Here is a 21,143-nt window from a genome sequence, read left to right on the forward strand (position 1 = left end):
GACTTGTATGTGTAAATAGTCAGTTAATGGAGGACAACACGGGGGCGTGTTTCTAGTCGCCCTCTTCAGGCTAGCAGCGTCTCCTCTGCCCGCATTAGACGCGAATGATCCACGGAGAGAGCAGCAGGAAAAATGGCGGCTGGTCCCGAGGCTGCAAGCGGCCACGGAACCCGCGGCGCACTCGAGGCGTCTCTGGACCGCCGGTTTCAGGGAGTATCCAATACTATGGAGTCGATACAAGGACTTTCTACGTGGTGCATTGAAAATAAGAAGCACCACAGCCTGATCGTTCGCTACTGGATGAAGTGGCTCAAGAAATGTGAGTAGCTGGCGACGGAGCGCGACATGCTAGCTAGCTAGCCTCACTTAAAGATGACTGTAGGTCGCGATCATCGATTTTAAGCTTTAGTAATAGATTTACTGAAGTACGGCGCATCACGAAACGGTTTTATTTTCTTATTCTTTTTTTTTTTTTTACGTATCTTAAAGGACGTTTTTTTTTTCTTTATTTGCTGTTTCCGCTACTTTTTACTCGCAGCCAGTACTACCAAAGCTAATGCTAATGGTTCGCAGCTCGTCACGGTCTTATGCTAGTGCTGTTTACGTTTGGGCCTGTTGGGGTCGTGGGCTCGGAAGATTAATCGATTATGCTTTAATTGCTGTTCATTTGAAATTCTATTTATCCGGATTAAGTCATTTGCACACAATCTCAAGTATTTATTTCGTAGTGATGATATTAAACCAATAGTTTAACGCTTGACCAGTCCGTGCAAACCAGTGTTGGTAGTTCTGTCACACATCTATTCAGTCATCAATATTATTCTGCTTTGTCGGTGTGTTTTGTATTGACGAGTGAACCAGTTGATAACCAAGTTGGCACTATTCTTGTATTATTTGTGCTTGTTGCTTTTATATATAAAGTGTACAGCACCTATTGTATGTAACATCTAATTACGTGATCATGACAAGCCGCTACAGTTAACAATTTGCCTGTAGGTTAGTAATATGGAGGTAACATTGCTAAAAAATGATTGTATATTTTTAGACATAAAGCTATTATTTAATTGATTCTTTGGCGGCTTTTAATTCAGAAGTAATTTTTATTGCTTTGGTCTTCATCCCTTTTAAGTCTTTCTTCCTATTCAAAAATCACATTTCTAACGCTGATATTCTGAATGCACTAAAGAGAGATTTGTTTTAACAGGTTCGTAGAAATGTTTATTTTCTCTGATATACATTAACATCTGGTATTGAACAAAAACATTAGTTGACGAGTCATTTTTTTATATTGGTTTATTAGTTTCCACATCTTGGAGTGACGGCTGGGTCTCTACATTTGAATCTCATTAGCTTGTCGTTGGCGTGTGAGCAAAATAAGAAGGCAGTAGACAATTCCACACGGTTTCTGCTGAATGAGGTTGGTGAAGGCTGGAATAAATGTGGATGTTGTTTTGGTAGGACACCAAATCGATTAGATTATTGAATGGAAAACTGTAAAAAAAATAAAAACATAAATAGTGCTTGTTGACATTGTTACGCCGGTCACAATACTGCTGGCTTTGGACTACTGTATATTAAAACAAAGATAATTGTGATGCAAAATATGATTGCCATTTTAAAACCATTTCATGCCACTGTCTAATGATAGCAGTAATGATATTCACTCAGTTCACGCCTTCAAAAAGCTATTTAATTTGAATATTAAGTTTATTCTGACAAAGAAATGTTATTTGCTCGTCACTGTGGCAGGTTTTTGAATCTTTACAGATTGTTGTGATAAGAGGTTCTCCGGTTTCCTCCCCCAGTCTAGAAACATGTAATATAGGTGAATTGGTGCCTCTAACTTGCCCATTGGTATGAATGAGGGTGAGGATAGTAGTTCTTTGTTGCCCTGTGATGGACTGGCCGCCTGTCGAGGTCTTGCCTCATGCCTACTGTCACCTTTAGAATTTAGAGAAGATTGTTTGCTCCTTTTTATGATGCTGAAGGAAACATTTCTCATAATCACACAATTTTGTCTTATTTATGTTACTAAGAATAGTTTTAGTTTTCTGACCACAAAGCAATGAGACAAGTATCTGTGGCTGCAAAATGAAAGAAGCATAAACCACATTGTGGTCTTGAAAAACGTCTTAAAAAAAATAGCTGCAGATGGAGGCGACAAGATCCCTCAGTCGGCCTGCAGAGCCTGCAGAGCCTGGAGGCCTCACCCCTGCCACTGCAGAGCGATGCTCACATGATCTAAATTTATTCATCTTGAGCTTGATGCATATCTAAATGTAACAACATTTAGGGTTAGGGTTAGCATCCCGGTGTCAATTTTTGAAGTTGACCTGATAAGTGAGCTACATACAAGCAGACAGGGCTTTCCTTGCATAATCGCTAGATAAATGTCTACTACAATCAGAAACGCATTGCATTTGTTTAAAAAGTACACAAGATTTAAAGTGCTGTGTGGCGTTTATGTCATCTGGGAAAAACCCTGCTGGGTTTTCACGTTCACGTGCTGACACTGAGCGGCTGTACTGCAGTGATAAGACGTGTCCAGCTTGCACAGCATTATTGTTTTTCTTGGCCCGTTTTACTGGTTGGAGCGTCCTAACTTTATTAATATAGACAATGTTGTGTATCCAAATCGAATTTAATTTGAAAACGCTTTTCCTTTTAATCCACATCAACTCACACAATTTACGAAGTAGACCAGAATTTCCCTGGTCATTTGTATGAATCACGTTTTACTACGTAGTAGTTTTCTTCTATCTTGTGTTGCTGATTGGGTCAGAATTTACCGGGCCTTTACAGTTGTTTTGTAAAGATCAAAGGCATGATTTGCTTGTAGAAATGAAGTAACACCCTAAATTTCCAACATTTTATTAGCTGTTTGGAACATGTTGTCCTTCAGAAAGCTGGAGAACATTAGTTAAAAAATAGCCAAAATGTGGCTATTATTGCATCAGGGAACTGTTTTTTTTTTTTTTAGCAAGCACTCGGAATGTCTGACGGTGTCCTTGGTGCTTCCATGATGATGACATTTCTCACATTTCCAAAAGAACTACGTGTGAAACATCGTCATGCCATAAAATGTATAAGCTGTGCAGGTGTTGCAGTTTTCCATATGCTATGTAATCAAATGGGGGGGGGGGGGGGGGGGGGGGGGTACAGTGGGTGTGATCTAAACAAAGCGAGTTGGAGGAGCAAGAGAATCGATTAGTGACTGTTCTTACTCAAACACGGATTAATTAAATCATTAAATTAATTAATTTACTGTTGATTTATATTTTTACTGAGCTGGAAATGTTAGTTGTTGTGATGGCATGATTTTTTCTACGTTACCTGAAGGAAACCATATCTTTCTATCACAATTCAACACAAGATAATTATACTTCATTTTCTAAAATATGTCTGTCTAAAATTATTTGCTAACATAACTTATAGATGTCTTTTTATTACTATTATTATAAATGATCATTATGAGTTAAAGTTGATAGTGGCTGGATTCTTTCCATCTGATTCACAATTGATTCCCCCAGAATTTAGCGAGCAGCTTGGACTATAGTTAGTTGTTTTTGTTTAAATTGTTTCATGTTGCAGTTTTTCATGGCATTATTTGTTATTGCTACAAAAGTTCAGGCCGTTTCCAACTTGCTCTGAGTATCCATTACGCTGCTGTTTGTCTCAACCAGCATTGGGCTGCCAACAATCTGCTCTGGCAGGAGAGGACAATTATTCTGTAAACATTTGAAAGAGGGTGAAATCCTCTCTCTAACAGTTGTTACGCCTAATGAAGACGCATTGCTGCACAACCCTGTACCAAATACTGCAAGCCTTTACTTTGTCTGAATGCAGCCTAAGCGTTTTTCTTTTCCTCTTGGTCTGCTTTTCCTCAGCTGACAACAATCACCGCTTGAATCTCTTCTACCTCGCCAATGATGTGATACAAAACTGTAAAAGAAAGAACGCAATTGTGTTTCGTTCGGCCTTCGCAGACGTCCTTCCTACTGCTGGTCAGCTCATCAAGTGAGTGCAGTTATTATTGACCTGTTGCCTGTTTGTTGCTGATAAATGCACAAGTAGGAAATGCTGCACCTCTCCTCCCCTTCTCTGATAGTAATGAAATGCGTCGCGTCGCTTTGTGTTTTTGTCAGAGATGGGAAGGTCCGCAGGTCAGTGGAAAGGATCTTTACCATCTGGGAGGAGAGGAGTGTGTATCCTGAGGAGGTCATTTCCCAGTTTAAGGCCGGCTTGAACAAAAAAGAAAAGGAGCGAGAGAAGCAAAAAGAAAAGGAGAAAGAAAAGGTGAAAGAAAAGGAGGTTCCACTCACAAAAGGTCAGTTTTTAGTATTTCATTAACTTCTGTGTTTATTTATTTGACCACATAATAATGCTTCACATTATTTCTGATTGCATGGTCTAAAGTTGTTCTTTTATTCTCCAGCCCCGACCAACACCAAAGCTGCTCTGAAGTCCAAGATCGTAGCCGAGTTCACCGTAAGTCATCGTTATCGTGATGTGTTGTGTTGCGTCCGTCTAAAACGAGCTTTAACTTGGGCACTTCTCTTAATTTGCGCTCTGCCGCTGTGTTTTCTAGCCCAACTCCCTCGTCGAACAGTTGTCAAAATATAAGAGGACAGTGGCACAAGAGGAGTTGAAGGAGAAGCAGCTGGCGGCGCCCGGGGTGGACGTCTGTAGCGCGGAGGCTCTGAAGAGACTCAAAGGTCAGACGTCACAACTTATTTCTTGTCCTGCGTGCTCGCATGTCTGCGGCCACAAACAACAAACACGCTTGACACTTGTATTGATATATTTTGCATGCTTTTCATGCTATGCCAAAGCAAGAGTTTAGACCCGATTAGAAGTTAATCGTGACTGATTCTGCTAATATTTCTCCTCCAAAAGTTGTTGACATCTCAGCTAATTGCAGTAAAACCTGCGGATTATCCCGAGTAAGCAGATGATACTTGCTGGTGCAAAGCCCAGACTTGTGATATGCAATATTTTTATATACGCTACTTTCAATGATTCAGGGATATTTGCCTTTTTCTGCTGCGTCCTCACAGCAGGAACATCTTACGAGAGAAAGTCAAGAGACTTTTATGTCATCGACCTCCTCTATGGTTTGCTTTACAAGTTAGCCTGATGCTAATAGGTCACCGAGCTAGGCTTTGTCATCGTTGGTGTCAGCGCTTTGCCTGTTTTTAAATAGCAACAATAAGGTGGCAAAGATTACACCGTGCTTGAAGGTTTCCCTTCTCAGTCTCCAAAAAGGATCCTAAAACAAGATTTGGTTATCTAATGGCTACAGCGGCACAGGTTAACATGTGTGCGTGTTCATCGGTTCCGGATCACATTCTGTTCACACTCACATTGTGGTGGCATTCATGGGCCAACGGCTTTCAAGTTGTACAGGTAATTTGAGTCGGGCGTCACCGGCTCTGTGCTGCAAGCAGCACTCAGAAGTGTGGCTTTCTTGAATAATGGCGTTGGCACAGTGCAACAGCTGTGCCAAACGTATCTCTTACAAAAAAGGATGCATAACTAACATCATTAAACACCTTCACGGTGCGCAAATTAGTGCGAGCACTGTGGTCTGACATGCTGAATCCGGAAACCTTGCATTAAACATCTTGCCTCTTTGTCTATTTTGTCCTATTCCAGACAAGACGGAAGGGAACAAGTTTGCGAAGGACTTTGAAGACAGCAGCCTGAAGCTGCAGGAGTTTATTAGCCTTTTGGACAAAGAGTTGAAAACGGGGCCTTCTCTACTCGAAGCTTTGGGAAATGCAGACATTTTCTACGAGATGCAGTACAAGGAGGTCAAGATTGTGGCCAATGTGAGTCCTGCACCAAATGACATCACCTTCCCTGCTTGCGCGGCGCTATTGTGAAATCTAAAGGTGGGGATTTCGCTCAGGCCGCTGTCACCTTTTAGGGAACTTCTTGGAGTTTGACATTCTCATGGACTCGAGGGTGATTGATAAGCAGTCAAAAGTCAACAAAGCGCACTTTAGCCATCACTCAAGTGCTCATAATTTACACAATTCCACACCAGCTGTGGAATTGATTTTCTGTCCAGAGGTCAAATGTCGGTCACTGTGACATCACAATGCTCTGCAGAAACTCTTCATCAATATACCTGACAAACAGAAAAGGGGCTTGTGAACATATTTCACATTCATTCTATTGTAGATACATAAAAGGAAGCATCCTATGTAGCTTCATAATATCAATCACTGAATTGTGTTGATTCTTTCAGGCATACAATGCCTTTGCCAATCGTGTGACCAGCCTGAAAAGGAAACTGGATTCTCTCAAGTCGACTCTACCTGGAGCTGAGGACTCTCCCGTTCCCTCACCTTCTGAAGATGCCCCGTCCCCCACTGGCTCCGACTCGCCCTTTCTGGCGTTGGGAGCTAGCAGAGCCCAGGTGGACCCGGAGCTGGATGGCAAGGCTATGGATGAGGGAGAAATGCCCAGCGACAACAGAGACACGGAGGACATGGATATGTCTGAAGAAGAGGTGGATGCTGCCCCGGCAGGAGGTTAGTGGTTGCTAGGTGACGGACTACGGTAATAAGGCACATTGATATTAGGCTGCCTGTTTTTATTATTGGGGATGTTGTGATTCAGGTTTCAAACGTGTATCGGTTCTTCCACTTATTTTTTACTAGCAGATGAGAAGAAAGACAAGGTGTCCACTGCCGCTGCCAAGACGCCAAAATCAGACGCAGCGCCAAAGCCTCCCACCACACCGACAAAAGCTTTCAAGACCGCCGCCGCGTCCGTGACGCCGACCGGCGCCGCCGCTGCTCAAAATGCTCCAACAACCCCTCTGGGCGTCAACCTAGAGAAGGTGGACTTGGGAAAGATCAGCTCAATTCTCAGTTCACTCACATCTGCGATGAAGAGCACAGGTGGGTTTGGAGATTGGAGGGATGAGTGACGTCACAGGCTCGGGGACAAGGCTTCAGATGATATCGGACTGAAATTAAAAGATATTTTAAGAACATGAATAGAACTGTTTCATAAAAAAGCAGCATCAATAAATAAATAAATGAGTGTTCTAATTCATGAATTCAAAGTAGAGGTATTGCCGTACTTGTTTGTGACGTTACGCTGCTAGATTCATTCTAATCCACCTGTTTTTGTCTCCTAAATGTTTCTTAGCAGCTAGCCCTGCGCGGCCATCTCCGGGAACACCCACGACGCCCTCGGCCCAGTCTGCGACCTCAAAGGTGGCTTCTTCGAGCCCTGCCCTAGCCAGCATCCTGTCACGTGTAGACATCACACCCGAGGGCATTCTGAATGCTCTGTCTAAAGCGAACACGCCAGGTAGAGATGTTTATACTTCACACTTTGCATACATTTAAAAATGGAAAACGCAACTAAATGAAGGCCTTTCCTGTCCTGGCGTAGGTTTGTCCTCTCTCCTGCAAAGTGTGACCAACACCTCTTCTGTTCCTCCATCCCGGTCCTCTCCAGAATCACCAGCAGTTAAAACTCTGCTCAGTCCCATCGCCCCAAAAACAAAACCCACTGTGGGTAACAGCCTCAAACGAGACACGCATGGAAGAACCAGAGACTGGGAGAGAGAGAGACAGCTGTCTCCTCCTCCGCCGCCTCCTCCTCGTCCCTCGGCTCCTTCTGTCTCTCCCCCCAGCCTAGAGTCAAAAATCAACAGTTTTTTGCAGGGCAATCCAGGTTTTAGTCTTGCCCTGGGTGATGTCAGTCCCGACGGGGTAGACGGGACCCCAGTGAGAGACGAAGCTGCTGGGACGCCCACCCAGGATGAGATCATGGACACGCCCGGGACTGTGTCCGATTGTCTAGGTAAATCTGTAAGTCGTAACCTCTCACCCACAGCCTACCGCAGTGAACCCTGGGATGCCGTGATCACTCCGTCAGGAAGCAGTAGCAATGGAGGCTTTCTGGGCTCTTCCCAATATAGAGCTGGGAAAAGGAGCGGCACAAAATTGAAAGACGACGTAATGAGCGTGAGGAAGCGTGCCTCTTCTTCCCCCATAAATGACTTTAAAGGTAAGAAAGCTGGACAGCACGGTCAATTAAGCATGATGGGATCCAGCAGAGGGGTCGGCGAGAGGAGACTCTCCGCAGGCGCTCGTAAGGCAAGCATCGGATCAGATGATGGAGGCCTGGGTGAGAAAGCAGAGGACAAGGTCAAAGGTCAAGCGTCCTCAGCGGCAGGTGAGAAGGATGGCCAGTACCACCGAATTCAGACACTAGTCTCGCCCTGCCCCGAGGGTGCGCCTATCCAAACTCTGGGCTACTCGAATCGCCCTCTTGCTGGGGAGCGCATCAAGACGGTAGAGGGCATCCGCGTGATTGGCCGAGGCTCTCGGCGAGAGGGAGGGGCTGGAGGCCGGCCCGGAGGAGTGATGTGGTATGAAGAAGAGGAATACATGGAAGCAGAGCCTCCCTCGCCCCGTCTTGCCCCCCCTCTGCCCCTTAACATTGGCCGGGGAGGCACCAAGGACATGCCCCCCATGCCTCCTCCCATCCCACATCTCATCCTCCAACATCTCCACCCACCCCTTCCCCTTCCCCATCCTCACTCCCACCCCCCTCCCCAGTCTCCGTTTCAAATGGCCTACCGCACGGACAACATGCAGGCTCCTCCTCCATCCCTCCTTCATCAGCATCCTCCTCCCCCTTCCCCCTTCTTTGGCATTCCGCCTATCCCTCGACCCCCTCCACCTCCCGTGTTGCAGCACCCTCCACCTTCCCGCTCCACTGTGCCCTCCGCTGTCATGGTGGGGGGGGTGTTGGTCCCTGTTGACCGCCCGCTGTCTCTCCCTCCCCCAGTCAGAACTGACGGTGCAGATCGAGGTGGGATGGGACCCAGAGGAAGTAAGGCGGGGCCCCCGCCCCTCATGTCATCGCTGCTAGGCGAGCCTCCGAAGCTACCCCGCCCAGGCACAGTCAAAGAGCCGTTTGTGCCGCGCCACGCAGCGTCTCTGCACCGCCCCGGTACCTCGGGTGTACCTCTACCCTTACTGGGGAGAGTGAAGGAGCCCCTGAGCCTACCTCTTCCATCCTCCTCTCTTTCTCCCACATCCTCCACCGCCTCTACTCCCCCTACGCCTTCAGCTGACACTGCCCCCCCCCGCCTCACGACGCAATCCGCGGCCCCTCCTCTCCTTAAACCCCCAACTAGTCCTCCCGCTCAGCCCCGCAACCAAACCTCAAAGCCCGTTCCGCTCCTCAACTTGCCTAGCCCCCGACCTCCAATCCTCCCACTCCCCATCCCACAGAGACCTCTGCTTCATGGGAGGAACCCGCCTCAGCACCTTAGCCGAGATCTGGGGGGGTTTCGCGGGGGCAAGCGTCCCGGCCCTCCATTCGCAGGCAGTCCTTTCCATTCACAGAAGAGGCCCTTCCAACCCCCGCGCTACTGAAGTTTTCATCCATGGCATGCTGAACAAGAGGTGCAAGGGCCCTGCGCTGAAGTGCAAAGTGTCTGTTAGCCATGCTGGTATGAGCCCAGATATCTTTACGCTGTCAATTAGCCTGAATGGAAGCGCTACCTTAGCTTGTGTGTAAATACATGATTAAAGAAGCGTGCTTTCAGCTAGGTAGCCAGCCCAATCGCCATACATTTTATCATACCGCTAAGAGGTTAGCAGTTAATGTTGTCTTAACAGCCTCAATGAATCACTGTTTTCTGACTCTCCCTGTTCAGGCGATCGTAGTTTAGTTAGGCCTGGTGCAAGGGGGACGTAACCATAGAAGAAGAACGATACACTGAAGTTAATACAGAGAACGTAGGAGGAACTAAAGACACGCAGGGCCTCGAGGGATTTACAGGAAACCTGAAGGAACAGTTTGACATTTTGGGAAAGTGGTATTTGCGCAATGGATAAGAAGAGTACCCTTATATATATATATATATATATATATGTCTGTTAACTATGAAGTATTCAGTTAGTTGGGTTCGTGCAGTATATAAACTCTAACCATTGGACAGAAAAGTAAGCCATCGTCTGCTGTAACTCACCAATCAATAGCTAATTACTTCAATCAATCCATACAAAACCGAAGTGTAGAAATGAGGCGCTGTAATGATTATGTGCCCTGCTTTTAATGCTGGGTTCAGTGACTTCGAGTCTCTGGTGGTTGCCTGGCAACCTCGAGCAGCACGACTCCTGGAACTCAGACAGGTTGATAGTTGGTCTCGGGTTAGCCGTCGACCTGTTTCCAGTCCTTGTGTTAAACTGAGGTGCTTTTTGTCTCGTGTGTCGTTTAACTTGCAGATATTTCATTAAAATGTTTTGCAAGTAGCCAATAATATCAGTTCCCAAAATGTCAAATAATTCAAATTAAAACTGTTAGATCGCAGTGACGGCGGGCGCGGTCTCCAAGGTGATCTCGTTATCCAGGAGTGTGTGAGTGTGTGCTGTGGGTTCTAATATGGCATCTCCTTTGATGTGATGAGATTAGTGCTTCTGAGGTTAACGCATCTACTTCCGGAGTACTTGCTGTAAATAATGTTCTCTCTCTCTCTCTCTCTCTCTCGCTCAACCTTTTTCTCACTTCCAGTCTCTCTCATTGTATATCTTTAAGCTTGTAAATATAAAAACTAAGGTGACCCAGCTTTTTTTTCTTTTTCTGTTGAGGGCAATGACCATAACTCTCTCACCCCACATTTACTGTGATTGGGGGGGGGGGGGCTTGGATACGCTTTAGCTCCAAAATAATTTCTGTAGTGTCTGTTGCAACTTTCTGTCTCCTTTATGAAGCCACAATGGAGAAGAGGAGGGTGAAGATTATTCTGTATTTTTTTCTTTCCCCCCCCAGTATGTCTACTTGTGCATGCTTCAAGTTAGACTGAATCATGGAGACGGCGGCAGTGGCGGGGTGGGGGGGGGTGGGGTAGCTTTTTCAGCTTTAGCCACTCTTACTAGGTGTCAACATGTAACTGTCTTAAATAAAATCCAGAATTTCAATTCAACTGGGGGGGAGGGGGGTATTTTATTTGGTCATTCTTTATCATGTGGATTGCGCTTTTGTAATTTATTTGCGCCATTCTGACTTCTTTTTCATAGATTGCTTTCAAATATTTACAGCTGCTATCATTTTCATTTTGCCGTTAACACGTACCACTTTTATTTTTGCACTGTGTTTAGATGCAAGATAGAATTGACACATTTCCATTTCCCTTGGCATCCTTCAAAGAGAATCAGGGGGCATATACATTTGAGGTTACTGGGATTCTTTTGAAATTTGTTTTATTTAGCTATTCTCATTATTTAGGTCAGTTTCCTCCCTTTTTGTTTATTTGCTAATTTCATGCTTTTGCCCTCGTGCTTATCTTGTTGCATGGCTTTGTCCCAGAATCAGTAAAGGAGTCCTCACAAGGCTAGCGATCTTTTCGTGCAGAAACGATTGCTGTAATTCCTCCCTCGGTACCACGCAATGTTTTTCACGTTGGAGGCTGCCGCTCAAAGCCTCCCGTGTTTGTCCGGTTACAGAGAGTGTTGTCTTCTGTGCTCATTTAATAGTTGCGTCGACCGCGCCAGTTTGTCCGTACACACTGCACATTCGAAACTGCTCCCACCTAAAGATGCTAAACCGCGTGTGTCGTCATACTGTTGGTGCGTCATCAGAGTTCTCGTGTTCTACAGAATGTTACCAAATCTCTCTGCCATCCTCTGTAAACTGTATGTCTTCTCATGTATCTGCTATATAGCAACCCGGTTTTTGACTAGAAACGGTTCAGTCTGTTGTTAAACGCCTCCCCCGCTCGCTAAGCACCTACTTCTGTTTGGTCTCTGTAAGTAACCTCTGTTTTCTTTTCACCTCTATTTTAACTGTTTGAGTTTGAAGTTGTTGATGGCCTGTATACATACATCTGATAAGTTAAACTGCTCTTACTGATGTTCTCATGAATTATGGTATATCACTGGTTTTAAGTGTCCAGTCCTTTCTGGTGTGATGAACATGCACACATTCTATTCCTGTCACAGTCAGTGGGGGGGGGGGGGGGGGGGTGTTAACGGGGGTGAATACAGCCTATTTTTCCCTTCCAGAATGATAACGACTACTACACGTTTTTAGTCGTGGCTGGACCGTTGATTCTAAAACAAGCCGGCGTTCTGTCTTGATGCAGCAAATTGGGGGTTTGCTGTTTCCTCATTCTTTGTCATTTTACAAAAGCCTCAACTCTTAAATTGCACTCATTCTTGATGAGACTGATTGCTCTCTCCTTCTCACTCTTGATTTCTGTGATAAATTCTCACACTGCACTACAATGCAATGTTATTGAAAAGCTATATATAAAAAAAAAAATCAATTTGAACACTAAAACTAGTCATCTTTAGCTGGACAGCGTTCACTCAATATATTGATTCTGCAACTGTTGACTGGGTTTCTGTGGACTAGCCATAACCTCATTGAAAAGACGACAATTGAGTTTTATTAGGAAGTATAATGTGAGGGAGATTTAATCAGCATTTACAATTTACAATTATAGCCGCTGTGCCATCGTAAAACACGCACATGATGAAAGAGCTGCCTCCTGGTCGGGAATGTGTCTGATCAAAAGCTCAATCGTGTAGTTTCCTGATGCACCGTTTCAACGTATGTGAGACGTTTGATTTGGGACAAAGTGAAGAACTATTTAGGGTGGTCCCATCATTTCACGCATAGTTTATTAGAAATTGGTTCAAACCGCAGTAAAGTGGTCTATATTTGTCCACTTGGTCGTTTTCCTTGACGAAAACTAATCCATGGTTGTGAAAATTAATGGGAGCATTCACAGTAAATCCAAAACTGTTAAATGTGCGTATGAAAATTAGCCCTATTCTTTCAGAGAATGCTGCAGCGCCCCCAAGCGGCGGTTTAATGGTACTGGTATCCAAAACGTCCAGTCCTTCATTGCATTGTAATTGGTGGCCAAATCTTGCGTAAAATGCTTAAAAACCAAAATTCATTCCATTCCCTGGTCAAAAACGATTTGTCTATTTACCGTCATTGTTGCATCAGTTCGCTTTGAAGTCATTGCTTGTCAAAATATTCAAAGATAGCTGAAGTTTAGTTTGTCAAGTTAAACTTTAGACTCTGCTTCAATTGTAATTGTGGGTTTTAAAATGTGTAAATTATTGTTTTTCATTGGGTTAAAACCTTGTTCAGACTCGCACATTCTTAAATATACCATCTCGAATTACACAACTTCCTGATTCACCCCCCGTGGTAAACACAGGGCTGCGCGCGCAGCTTCGTAATGAGTCCTGACGTCATGGTGATTCGGTGTCTGTGGAAGTCTCTGATGTCGCTGAACAGTTTAACAGCGTGTCCCCTGATTATATTACGGACCGGCCAAGTGTTTTTTTTGTTTGTTTGTTTTTCGGTTTGTCGCCAAACTCCTGTCGTGGAAAATTCACCGTATTTTGAAACATGTCTAAACGTCGTGCGACTCACGCTGACGTGCGGAGCGTCGGGTGCGCGCGCGCATGTCGCAGCGTCGTGACGTTCCCTCAGCTGTCCAAATGTGTGCTTCCGGTGTTAATGGCCGCTCGCTGGAGAAGGTTGACCATGCGTTTGAGATGAATGCGCGTGTTTAGCTCGTTATGCTCGCCGCGGCAGCTTCGCGGCTCTTTCGGCCGGCGTCCTGTCGATTTCTAGCCGCCGGGAAGCTACGCGCCCACCGGAGATGCAGCCAGGTGCGCTAGCCTGTTACTACGGTGTCGTGACCACAGCTAAGAGTTAGCCGCTAGCAGGGCTGATTGTGCGGCCCGTCAGTGAGTGAGCGTTAGTTGTAGCTAAAACTACATATTTACATACATTTCCGTGCTTCTAGTTTTAATGTGGCCGTTTTATGTTTTGGTGATCTGCAGGGTTTGACTTGTGATGAGTAACATTTGACAATCTTCTCTTTCTCTTGTAATTGCTTAAAAGTGATTTTGAGTGACTCAGGTTATGGCTGTCAGTTTTTAAAGTCCATTTTTACTGTGATCCGTGAAGCTTTGTATTAAGGTATTTCATATATTTATTTGCTCAATTCAGTAATTTAGATATGACTGTGTAGTGAGGTCTTATTTTACTGCAATACAGCCAAAAAAAAGTATGTAAAAAAAACAACAACAACAAATCTTTTAAGCATCACAGCACGACAATTATATCAGCAAAAACTCCACCAGTTGATTAGAAGCATCCCGTTCACTGAGGCATTGTAAAGCATTTTCTTTACAGTGCACATAAAGTTCAGTTGTGTGAGGTGCTGGTAAACTGACACCTTTCTTGATCATCTGCAGGTGGACTCATCTTTACACGAAAGACTCCAGATCTTCGAGTCCCTCAGGGAGAAGCAGTTCAATGATAAGAGCGCTGATGCTGCGGGGGCGAGCCTCACTATCCGACTGGCTAACGGCTCGACAGTAAAAGGAACCGCTGGCATCACTACGCCGCTCCGTGTTGCTCAGAGTTGCAGGTAAATGTGTAATGTGGACGGGAACGTGTCGTCGTTATTTTAGTTTTTTTTGCTTAAGTGCCGTCATGTGGTCGTTGCTCCTCCTTGTAGAGTGAAAGGCGCTCTGATCGGCGCAGTGAACGGAGACTTGTGGGACCTTGGAAGGCCGCTGGAGTCGGACTGTGAGCTGCGTCTTCTGGGTTTTGACACTGTTGAGGGAAGACAGGTATTGCTTTTTCCTTTCAAAGTCAACGCTAGCCTGACTGTCCATGCTTTTGTCTCAGCTGTCCTTTCGGATCACATGTCCGTAGTTGAAAAGCTGTTGAGATCCTCCCATCTCTGGTGGTTCTATCAGAAATGGGGCCCTACTGAGTCCAGCTCTGGCTTTCTCCTTTGTTAGGCAGCCTGGAGGACCGGCGCCTGTGTCCTGGGTGGAGTATTACAGACAGAATTTGGTGCTGAGGTTTGCAGAGAAGGAGTGTTAGAACATGGATTCTTCTGTGACCACCTGCTGGACAGTAGGTGAGATTCATTCATTCATTCAAAGATGTTCCATCACGGTCCAGGTGCTTTTATTTGTCGCAAAGCTTCCCTTTCTTGAGGGAGGTCAACCTCGACCCCATTTTGTTTTTCCTCAGATGCATTCTTTACATTTCTACCGGCCGTAAAAAAAAAAAGAAACACTCACACACACACAGTCGCAGAGTTCTGAAATCTGCCTTTAATGTCTCGCCTGAATCCCAACGCAGTGACCTGTCTCTGACTGACGTGGAGGAGAGGTGTAAGAAGGCTGCAGCCCTCAAGCGTCCTCTGTCCCGGCTGCAGCTGAACGGTGACGAGGTCCGGGAGCTCTTTAAGGTCAGCAGCGCCGTAGTGCCGGTGATCCACCGCAATTCACCTTCGCAACAGGTGAAATCTGTAAATCTGCAATAGCCTAGCCTCACAGGAGCCGTGCGAATGCTTCAATTCACCCGTGTCACTTTTTAATTATCCCACATTGAACGCAAAGCTCTTCTCTTAAAGACCCCTGCAAACACGAGGGTCTCTACCTGTCGTCCACGTTGAACTGCGATATTCGTGTTCTGTGTGCTTCACTTTTTCTAGAACAATAAGCTGAGACTGCAGTTTGTTGAGGAGCAGATGAACGGCCCCACCCTCACAGTATACAGGCATGTATTTGTACACAGACGCACGCTTGGCGTCGAGGTATAAACTCACCAGCGCAAACGGAGTGGGATCTTTTCTGTGTGAATCAGGTGTGGGGACAGCATAGCGGTCAGCAGTGGGCCCCTCCTGCCCCACACTGGCCTCCTCAAAGACTTCAAGATGCTCCAGGTGTGTGTGTGTGTGTTCTTTATCACTCAAGAATGTTTAAGACGATTTCATCTATTGGATTATGCCTCATGAAATCAAACATTCGCGCTACGTCATTCTGTTTTAAATATAATTTGATTTAAAAAATAAAAATAAAAATAAAAAGATGCTTCACGGTTTGCATAATATAATGAAAGATTAATGTCACTGAATCCCTAATTATGAATGTTTCATTTGGACCCTTTTGACGTCCGTCCTGCGGGTAGCATGCTGGGTAAACAGAATCCCCCTGGTCTTTATTGATCCAGGGAGAGGGAGGAGCGTTCATACTGGGCAGGATGGGATTCAGTGGCAGAGGGGTTGGGTGTGTCAGCAGCAGGATGTTGTGTTTGTCAGAGGGCGGTTTCCTGTTGTCGGCGCTTTACAAACGCACGGCCATCCATTGGACAGCCTGCCGCCCTTCCTCCTCTGGCTGGCCCTCATTATCCTTTTAGTCTTCGCCGTCTCTTTGTTCACTCCTTACTGTTTGCCGCTCTTCCATCCGACCTCTCCTCACTCCACGTCTCTAACATTCCAGCTGTCGCCTGTGGCCCTGGCCGATCAGAAAGAGGCCTCGGGTTTGACGCGTCTCATAGGTGTGGCCTTTCCACGAGAGAAGAAGGAGGAGTTGGAGAAGGAGAAGGAGCAGCAAGAGGCGAGGGCGAGGGATCACAGATGCATCGGAATCGTAAGAGATCCGATGAGCTGCAAACACGAAGGTCACTTGGCGGTATTAAGCGCGGTGGCCGTTGCTGCCATGCGTTCGTTGCTTTGCCCAGGACCAGGAGCTGTTCTTCTTTAATGACGCGAGTCCGGGCAGCTGCTTCTTCATGCCGAAAGGAGCCCACATCTACAACACCCTCACTGACTTCATGAAGGTAAACTACATGCGCAAACAGCCCGGAGTAGAGAGCTTTATTAGAGCACTTCATAGGAGGGTGTAATATTTAAGTAACAGACACGGGCGCATTTGCATTTTCAAGCTTTTTAGTTCCACTTTTAAACGGTCACCAGTACCAAGCAGAGGCATCCAGAAAAGAAGGGGGTTCACCGGCTGGGTCGCTATGACCCGCACTAGTGGGGTTTGATGGGCGTCACTGATGGGAAGGTTTGCCGGTACCGTCATTGTGCATAAATCAATGATAGAAAAACAAGTTGCGTTGAATGTCCAGTTCTGCTCTGCAGCAACTTGAACTGAAACTGAATGTTCAGCGTTGCTCACGCACCTCAGCTGCATGCGTAGAGGTCATGCGCGTGCACGGAGGTCATGCATGTGCAGTCCTGGCTCGGTACGCGTTTCTTATCGGCTGTCAGGATGTTGCTCTTGTTAGCTTACAGTTATTGCACCATTGGGACGATCCGGCCCCGTCCTGCTCTCATTGTGTCTCACACACAATTTCTTCCTTCCTGCCTTCTTGAAGAGTGAATACCGACGACGAGGCTTCACAGAGGTCGTGACCCCAACTCTGTACAGCACTGCATTATGGGAGCGCTCCGGCCACTGGGAGCACTACGGCGAGAACATGTTCACTGTGACATCAGAGGGCTCCCAGACCTATGCGCTCAAACCCATGAACTGTCCCGCACACTGGTGAACGCACACACACACACACACTTGTTAAACTAGAACACACATGAACACTTCTTAAATCTCTTTTTCCTCTCGTGTTCAGCCTCATGTTCGAGCAGCGCGTTCGTTCGTGGAAGGAGCTTCCCCTGCGATGGGCCGACTTCGGGGCGCTGCATCGCAACGAGCTCTCCGGAGCGCTGGGCGGTCTCACCCGCGTCCGTCGGTTCTGCCAGGATGACGCTCACATCTTCTGCATGCCCGAGCAGGTACACGCAGCACACATGCACAGGAATCCATTGGTTTTTAACACGCTTTAAGTGGTTTAGCATCTCCTGAAAGTCAAATTTAACGAGGCTTCCAGGCGTTCTAGTAAATACAGTCAAGGAAGAAGGCGTGGACGTTCGCGGGGTTAATTATTCTTGATTACAGCAGTTTAATCGACACACATTTCAGCTTGTGCGTTCGGGATCGTCACAATCTCTGCCTTTACATGTTAATATATAAACGCCTTTCATAATAGAGGAAAGGTCTCACCCCCCCCCCCCCCCCCTGTGTAATTAGACAGCATTCTGTCCCCCTTTTGACCTTGTTCTCGGCTCTTTCCGTTCTTCCTCTCCAGCTGGAAGACGAGATCGTGGCCTGTTTGGACTTTGTGAGAAGTGTGTACCAAGTGTTTGGGTTTTCGTTCCACGGCCTCCTGTCCACGCGTCCGACGCCGTTCCTGGGGGAGCCTGAGCAGTGGGATGGCGCCGAGCAGGTTAGCGACACACTCCGCTCACCGCAGTCAGAGGCAATGACGTGATGGCGTGAACCATTAATACCAGTGTCAGGATGTATGTTCTAGTGACGCACGCACGCACGCACACACACACAGAGGTAAAGTAAAGACGTTGGCTGAAGTATCCCTGACTTTACTTTCTCCATCTGCTTCCTGGACTCGGCTGTGCGAGCAGCAGCTGGAGAAGAGTCTGCAGCAGTTTGGTGAATCCTGGGAGTTGAACCCGGGAGACGGCGCCTTCTACGGCCCAAAGGTCAGGTGGGAGGGGGCAGTGAAGGAAGCTGCAACTTATTGATCATCATTTGTCCCAGCATCCACTAACAGAGACGTGATTGGTCCTCTGCTCACTTCCTACATTTTCAGTGATATCATTTCTGCTAAAAGCCCATTTAAAAAGAACAAAGCGAGAGTCACTCACTGTCCCGGATCCGATCGATACCACTCTGTTAAACGGCAAGAGGGAGTCGGCTTCAGGCAGATGCTTCATGATGCAGCACATGGGGGGGGGGGGGGGGGGGGGGGGGTCGTAGGCAAACAAACAAACGTTTACAGCCTTCTGGCTTGGGTGTGTTTCCACAGTTATCTGTATCAGCCTGACTGAGAGAGTCTTTGCTAGCGTTACCCAGAGACCCAGTTTGTCCCCAGCGGTCATGGGGGAGGGGGGGCAGATTTTGGTTTGATCAGCACCATGGAAGCGTGAGGCTAACACCCTCCCACGTGTTTCAACACAGATTGACATCCGGATTAAAGATTCCGTTGGCAGACAGCACCAGTGTGCCACAATCCAGTTGGATTTCCAGCTGCCAATCAGATTCGACCTTCAGTATGTGGGGTGAGTCAGGAATTTCAGCATCCACACGTGTTGTAATCGTAATTCTTCACGTTGCCACTTTGGTAGCATGTCCTTGATTAACCCGAGTTTCTGTGTCTTAGCTTCACTGGAACCAAATTTGTCCATGAAAGATTAGGCCTCTATTGAATTAGTGTGTCCGGGGAAAGGCTCCGTTTCTTTTCCTGCCTTTAACCTAATTTTGTCTCATGAGGCCACCCTGCTTTCCTCCAGGGATGCCCCTAATCAATCATTTTCCTGACATTTAAACAGAAGTTTAAACCTGGAATAATTCAGAGAAAACAAAACACAACAAAGTATGTCATAAATGAAGGCTACTTCAAACTTCTGCAACGAGAATCCGCCAAAGTCCCTTTAAAGTTGGATTTCTGCAATTTCCACCGATCCGAGATCCCTGCGTTATTTTAACAGACTAGTTATTCTGGTGCCGACCAGTCAGACCATCCTTTCACTGATTGATCGGCACTTCATCCATCAGGTCAACGGTTTTCACTCCAGTGTTAGATTATTTAAGCCTTACAGAATACTTCTATCTACAACAATACACGATTTTAGTTGTGTATTGTTAGTTGTCGAAATAGTTCTGTAAAAATAGTTCATAATGGACTTTTTCCACTTTCTGTAAAAGCTATTAACGAAGCAATTATGGCTAAAAAAAATAAGAATGGCTGTTTCAATGTTCAATGTTCTTTAGCACCGCGATGCAGAAATCCATATTTCCATAATACATTCGTGCTCATCGATTTGCACCGTGCTCCATTCATCTCGGAGACATTAAAGGCTCGCTGCTGACAAACTGCCACTCCGCTGCTTGATGCTCGTCTCCACCGTCTCTCAGTGGAGACGGACGTTTCCACAGGCCGGTGATGATCCACAGGGCGGTGCTGGGGTCCCTGGAGAGAATGATTGCTATACTGGCTGAAAGCTTCGGAGGGAAATGGTGAGCGTCCTCACCCTGATCCCGCAGAGTCCAGTGCGTTTTAATCGGCGCACCCTGACCCCCCCCCTCACCTCCATCTTTCTGCCTCACCCCAGGCCGCTGTGGCTGTCCCCGGCGCAAATCATGGTTCTACCTATAGGTGGCGACAACGAGACGTACGGCAGGAAGGTCAGTCCGTCTCGATTGCCTTGCAGTTCACCCAGTGTGCTTCGTCATTCTGTCATTATTAATCTGCTCAGTGATGCGAGAAGCTCAGCGCAGATACCATCTTGAAACGAGCGCCTCCCGTCTTTTAAGGTGGTCCGGCAGTTCCGTGAAGCGGGCTTCATGGCTGATTTCAATGACGATCGGCGAGCAACCTTAAATAAGAAGATTCGTTCTGCTCAGCTGGGCCGGTACAACTACACGTTTGGTAAAAAGATGACAACGTGATAGTTGCTGCTCGTTTTAATCAAAAGCTGTCTGCCTGAAACCGCTGTGGACGTTCCCTCATTGTGACACTTGATTGTTGTGTTTGTGTTTGTCCAGTGGTGGGGGATGCGGAGAGTGAGAGTGGAACCGTGAGCGTAAGGAGCAGAGGAGGTAAACAGCTGGGCAGGAGGCCGACGGAGGAGGTGCTGATGTCCCTCACACTGCTCCGGGACTCCAGGAGCAATCTGGACGAGTTTTGATGAATCGCTTCTGAAAATTATGTAAATGTTTTCTTACACGTTCAGCCTGTTACTGTATGAACTAAAATCTTTATTAAAAGTAAAAAATAAATAAAAAAAACCATTCTTTGTTCTTATTTTTGTCTGTCCTTAAAGGCATTGAATAATATTTAGTGCAGAGAAAGATTTAAGGCCTTTTTGACGTCAATGTCTGCTTTACTCAGCAACAGCGTAGTTTGTGACCTTTAGGCCATTAAATATATATTACCCCCCCCCCCCCCCCAGCTTATGTAAGTCTGTGTAATGATATCGGAATATGAAAACAATGCTAACCTTTAAAGAAAGGGATGCCTTGGAAGGCATTTTGACTAAATTAGGAGAGGGAGCAGCGATGTCGGGCCCGGCTGTTTCCGTGCGTGTTTAGTGGAAACGGTAAAGGCCACAGGGGTCGGAGACTTTTCCCTTTTAAATGAGAGAGAAACGACAATGGTCACAACACTGACCGCTCCTGTTTCCTGACAGGCTGGAACGGAGTAATCCTAAATGGAGGAGTTTACAGAAGACCTGAATTAAAGTGCCA

The 21,143-nt window shown here is 46.3% G+C and overlaps 2 protein-coding genes across 3 annotated transcripts; both read left to right on the plus strand.

The window, feature by feature from the left end:
• The first annotated feature begins 132 nt into the window (after positions 1-132).
• rprd2b (regulation of nuclear pre-mRNA domain containing 2b) lies at positions 133-9,413 on the plus strand. The gene is made up of 10 exons (XM_068759085.1): positions 133-319; positions 3,888-4,017; positions 4,146-4,327; positions 4,436-4,488; positions 4,589-4,715; positions 5,656-5,831; positions 6,254-6,539; positions 6,672-6,911; positions 7,165-7,329; positions 7,414-9,413. The coding sequence occupies exons 1-10, from the start codon at positions 133-135 to the stop codon at positions 9,411-9,413; spliced, it is 3,546 nt and encodes a 1,181-aa protein (XP_068615186.1).
• A 64-nt stretch (positions 9,414-9,477) lies between these two features.
• tars2 (threonyl-tRNA synthetase 2, mitochondrial) lies at positions 9,478-20,679 on the plus strand. 2 transcript variants are annotated; one of them, XM_068755402.1, is made up of 18 exons: positions 9,478-9,490; positions 14,268-14,443; positions 14,534-14,648; positions 14,823-14,944; positions 15,172-15,280; positions 15,527-15,591; positions 15,679-15,757; positions 16,314-16,463; positions 16,555-16,653; positions 17,197-17,366; positions 17,449-17,611; positions 17,965-18,102; positions 18,299-18,376; positions 18,855-18,955; positions 19,812-19,913; positions 20,009-20,081; positions 20,211-20,325; positions 20,442-20,679. In XM_068755402.1, exons 1-18 carry the CDS (start codon positions 9,485-9,487, stop codon positions 20,582-20,584), a joined length of 2,004 nt encoding a protein of 667 aa, XP_068611503.1. In that variant the 5' UTR covers positions 9,478-9,484; the 3' UTR covers positions 20,585-20,679. The 2 variants fall into 2 exon arrangements, with proteins under 2 accessions (XP_068611503.1, XP_068611496.1); XM_068755395.1 differs by lacking the exon at positions 9,478-9,490 and adding an exon at positions 13,583-13,676.
• The last annotated feature ends 464 nt before the right edge of the window (positions 20,680-21,143 follow it).

The sequence above is a fragment of the Brachionichthys hirsutus genome, chromosome 3, assembly GCF_040956055.1.
Source record: "Brachionichthys hirsutus isolate HB-005 chromosome 3, CSIRO-AGI_Bhir_v1, whole genome shotgun sequence".
Classification (NCBI taxonomy): Eukaryota; Metazoa; Chordata; class Actinopteri; order Lophiiformes; family Brachionichthyidae; genus Brachionichthys; species Brachionichthys hirsutus.

What these genes read in the sequence shown, in the direction of transcription:
- rprd2b (XM_068759085.1), top strand. Translation starts at nt 133, where the DNA reads ATGGCGGCTGGTCCCGAGGCTGCAAGCGGCCACGGAACCCGCGGCGCA. An exon ending in AGATCGTAGCCGAGTTCACC is followed by an intron (nt 4,489 to 4,588) that starts GTAAGTCATCGT and finishes TGTGTTTTCTAG; the next exon opens with CCCAACTCCCTCGTCGAACA. An exon ending in GGCTCTGAAGAGACTCAAAG is followed by an intron (nt 4,716 to 5,655) that starts GTCAGACGTCAC and finishes GTCCTATTCCAG; the next exon opens with ACAAGACGGAAGGGAACAAG.
- tars2 (XM_068755395.1), top strand. Translation starts at nt 13,584, where the DNA reads ATGCTCGCCGCGGCAGCTTCGCGGCTCTTTCGGCCGGCGTCCTGTCGA. An exon ending in CCCTCACTGACTTCATGAAG is followed by an intron (nt 16,654 to 17,196) that starts GTAAACTACATG and finishes GCCTTCTTGAAG; the next exon opens with AGTGAATACCGACGACGAGG. An exon ending in GAAAGCTTCGGAGGGAAATG is followed by an intron (nt 19,914 to 20,008) that starts GTGAGCGTCCTC and finishes GCCTCACCCCAG; the next exon opens with GCCGCTGTGGCTGTCCCCGG.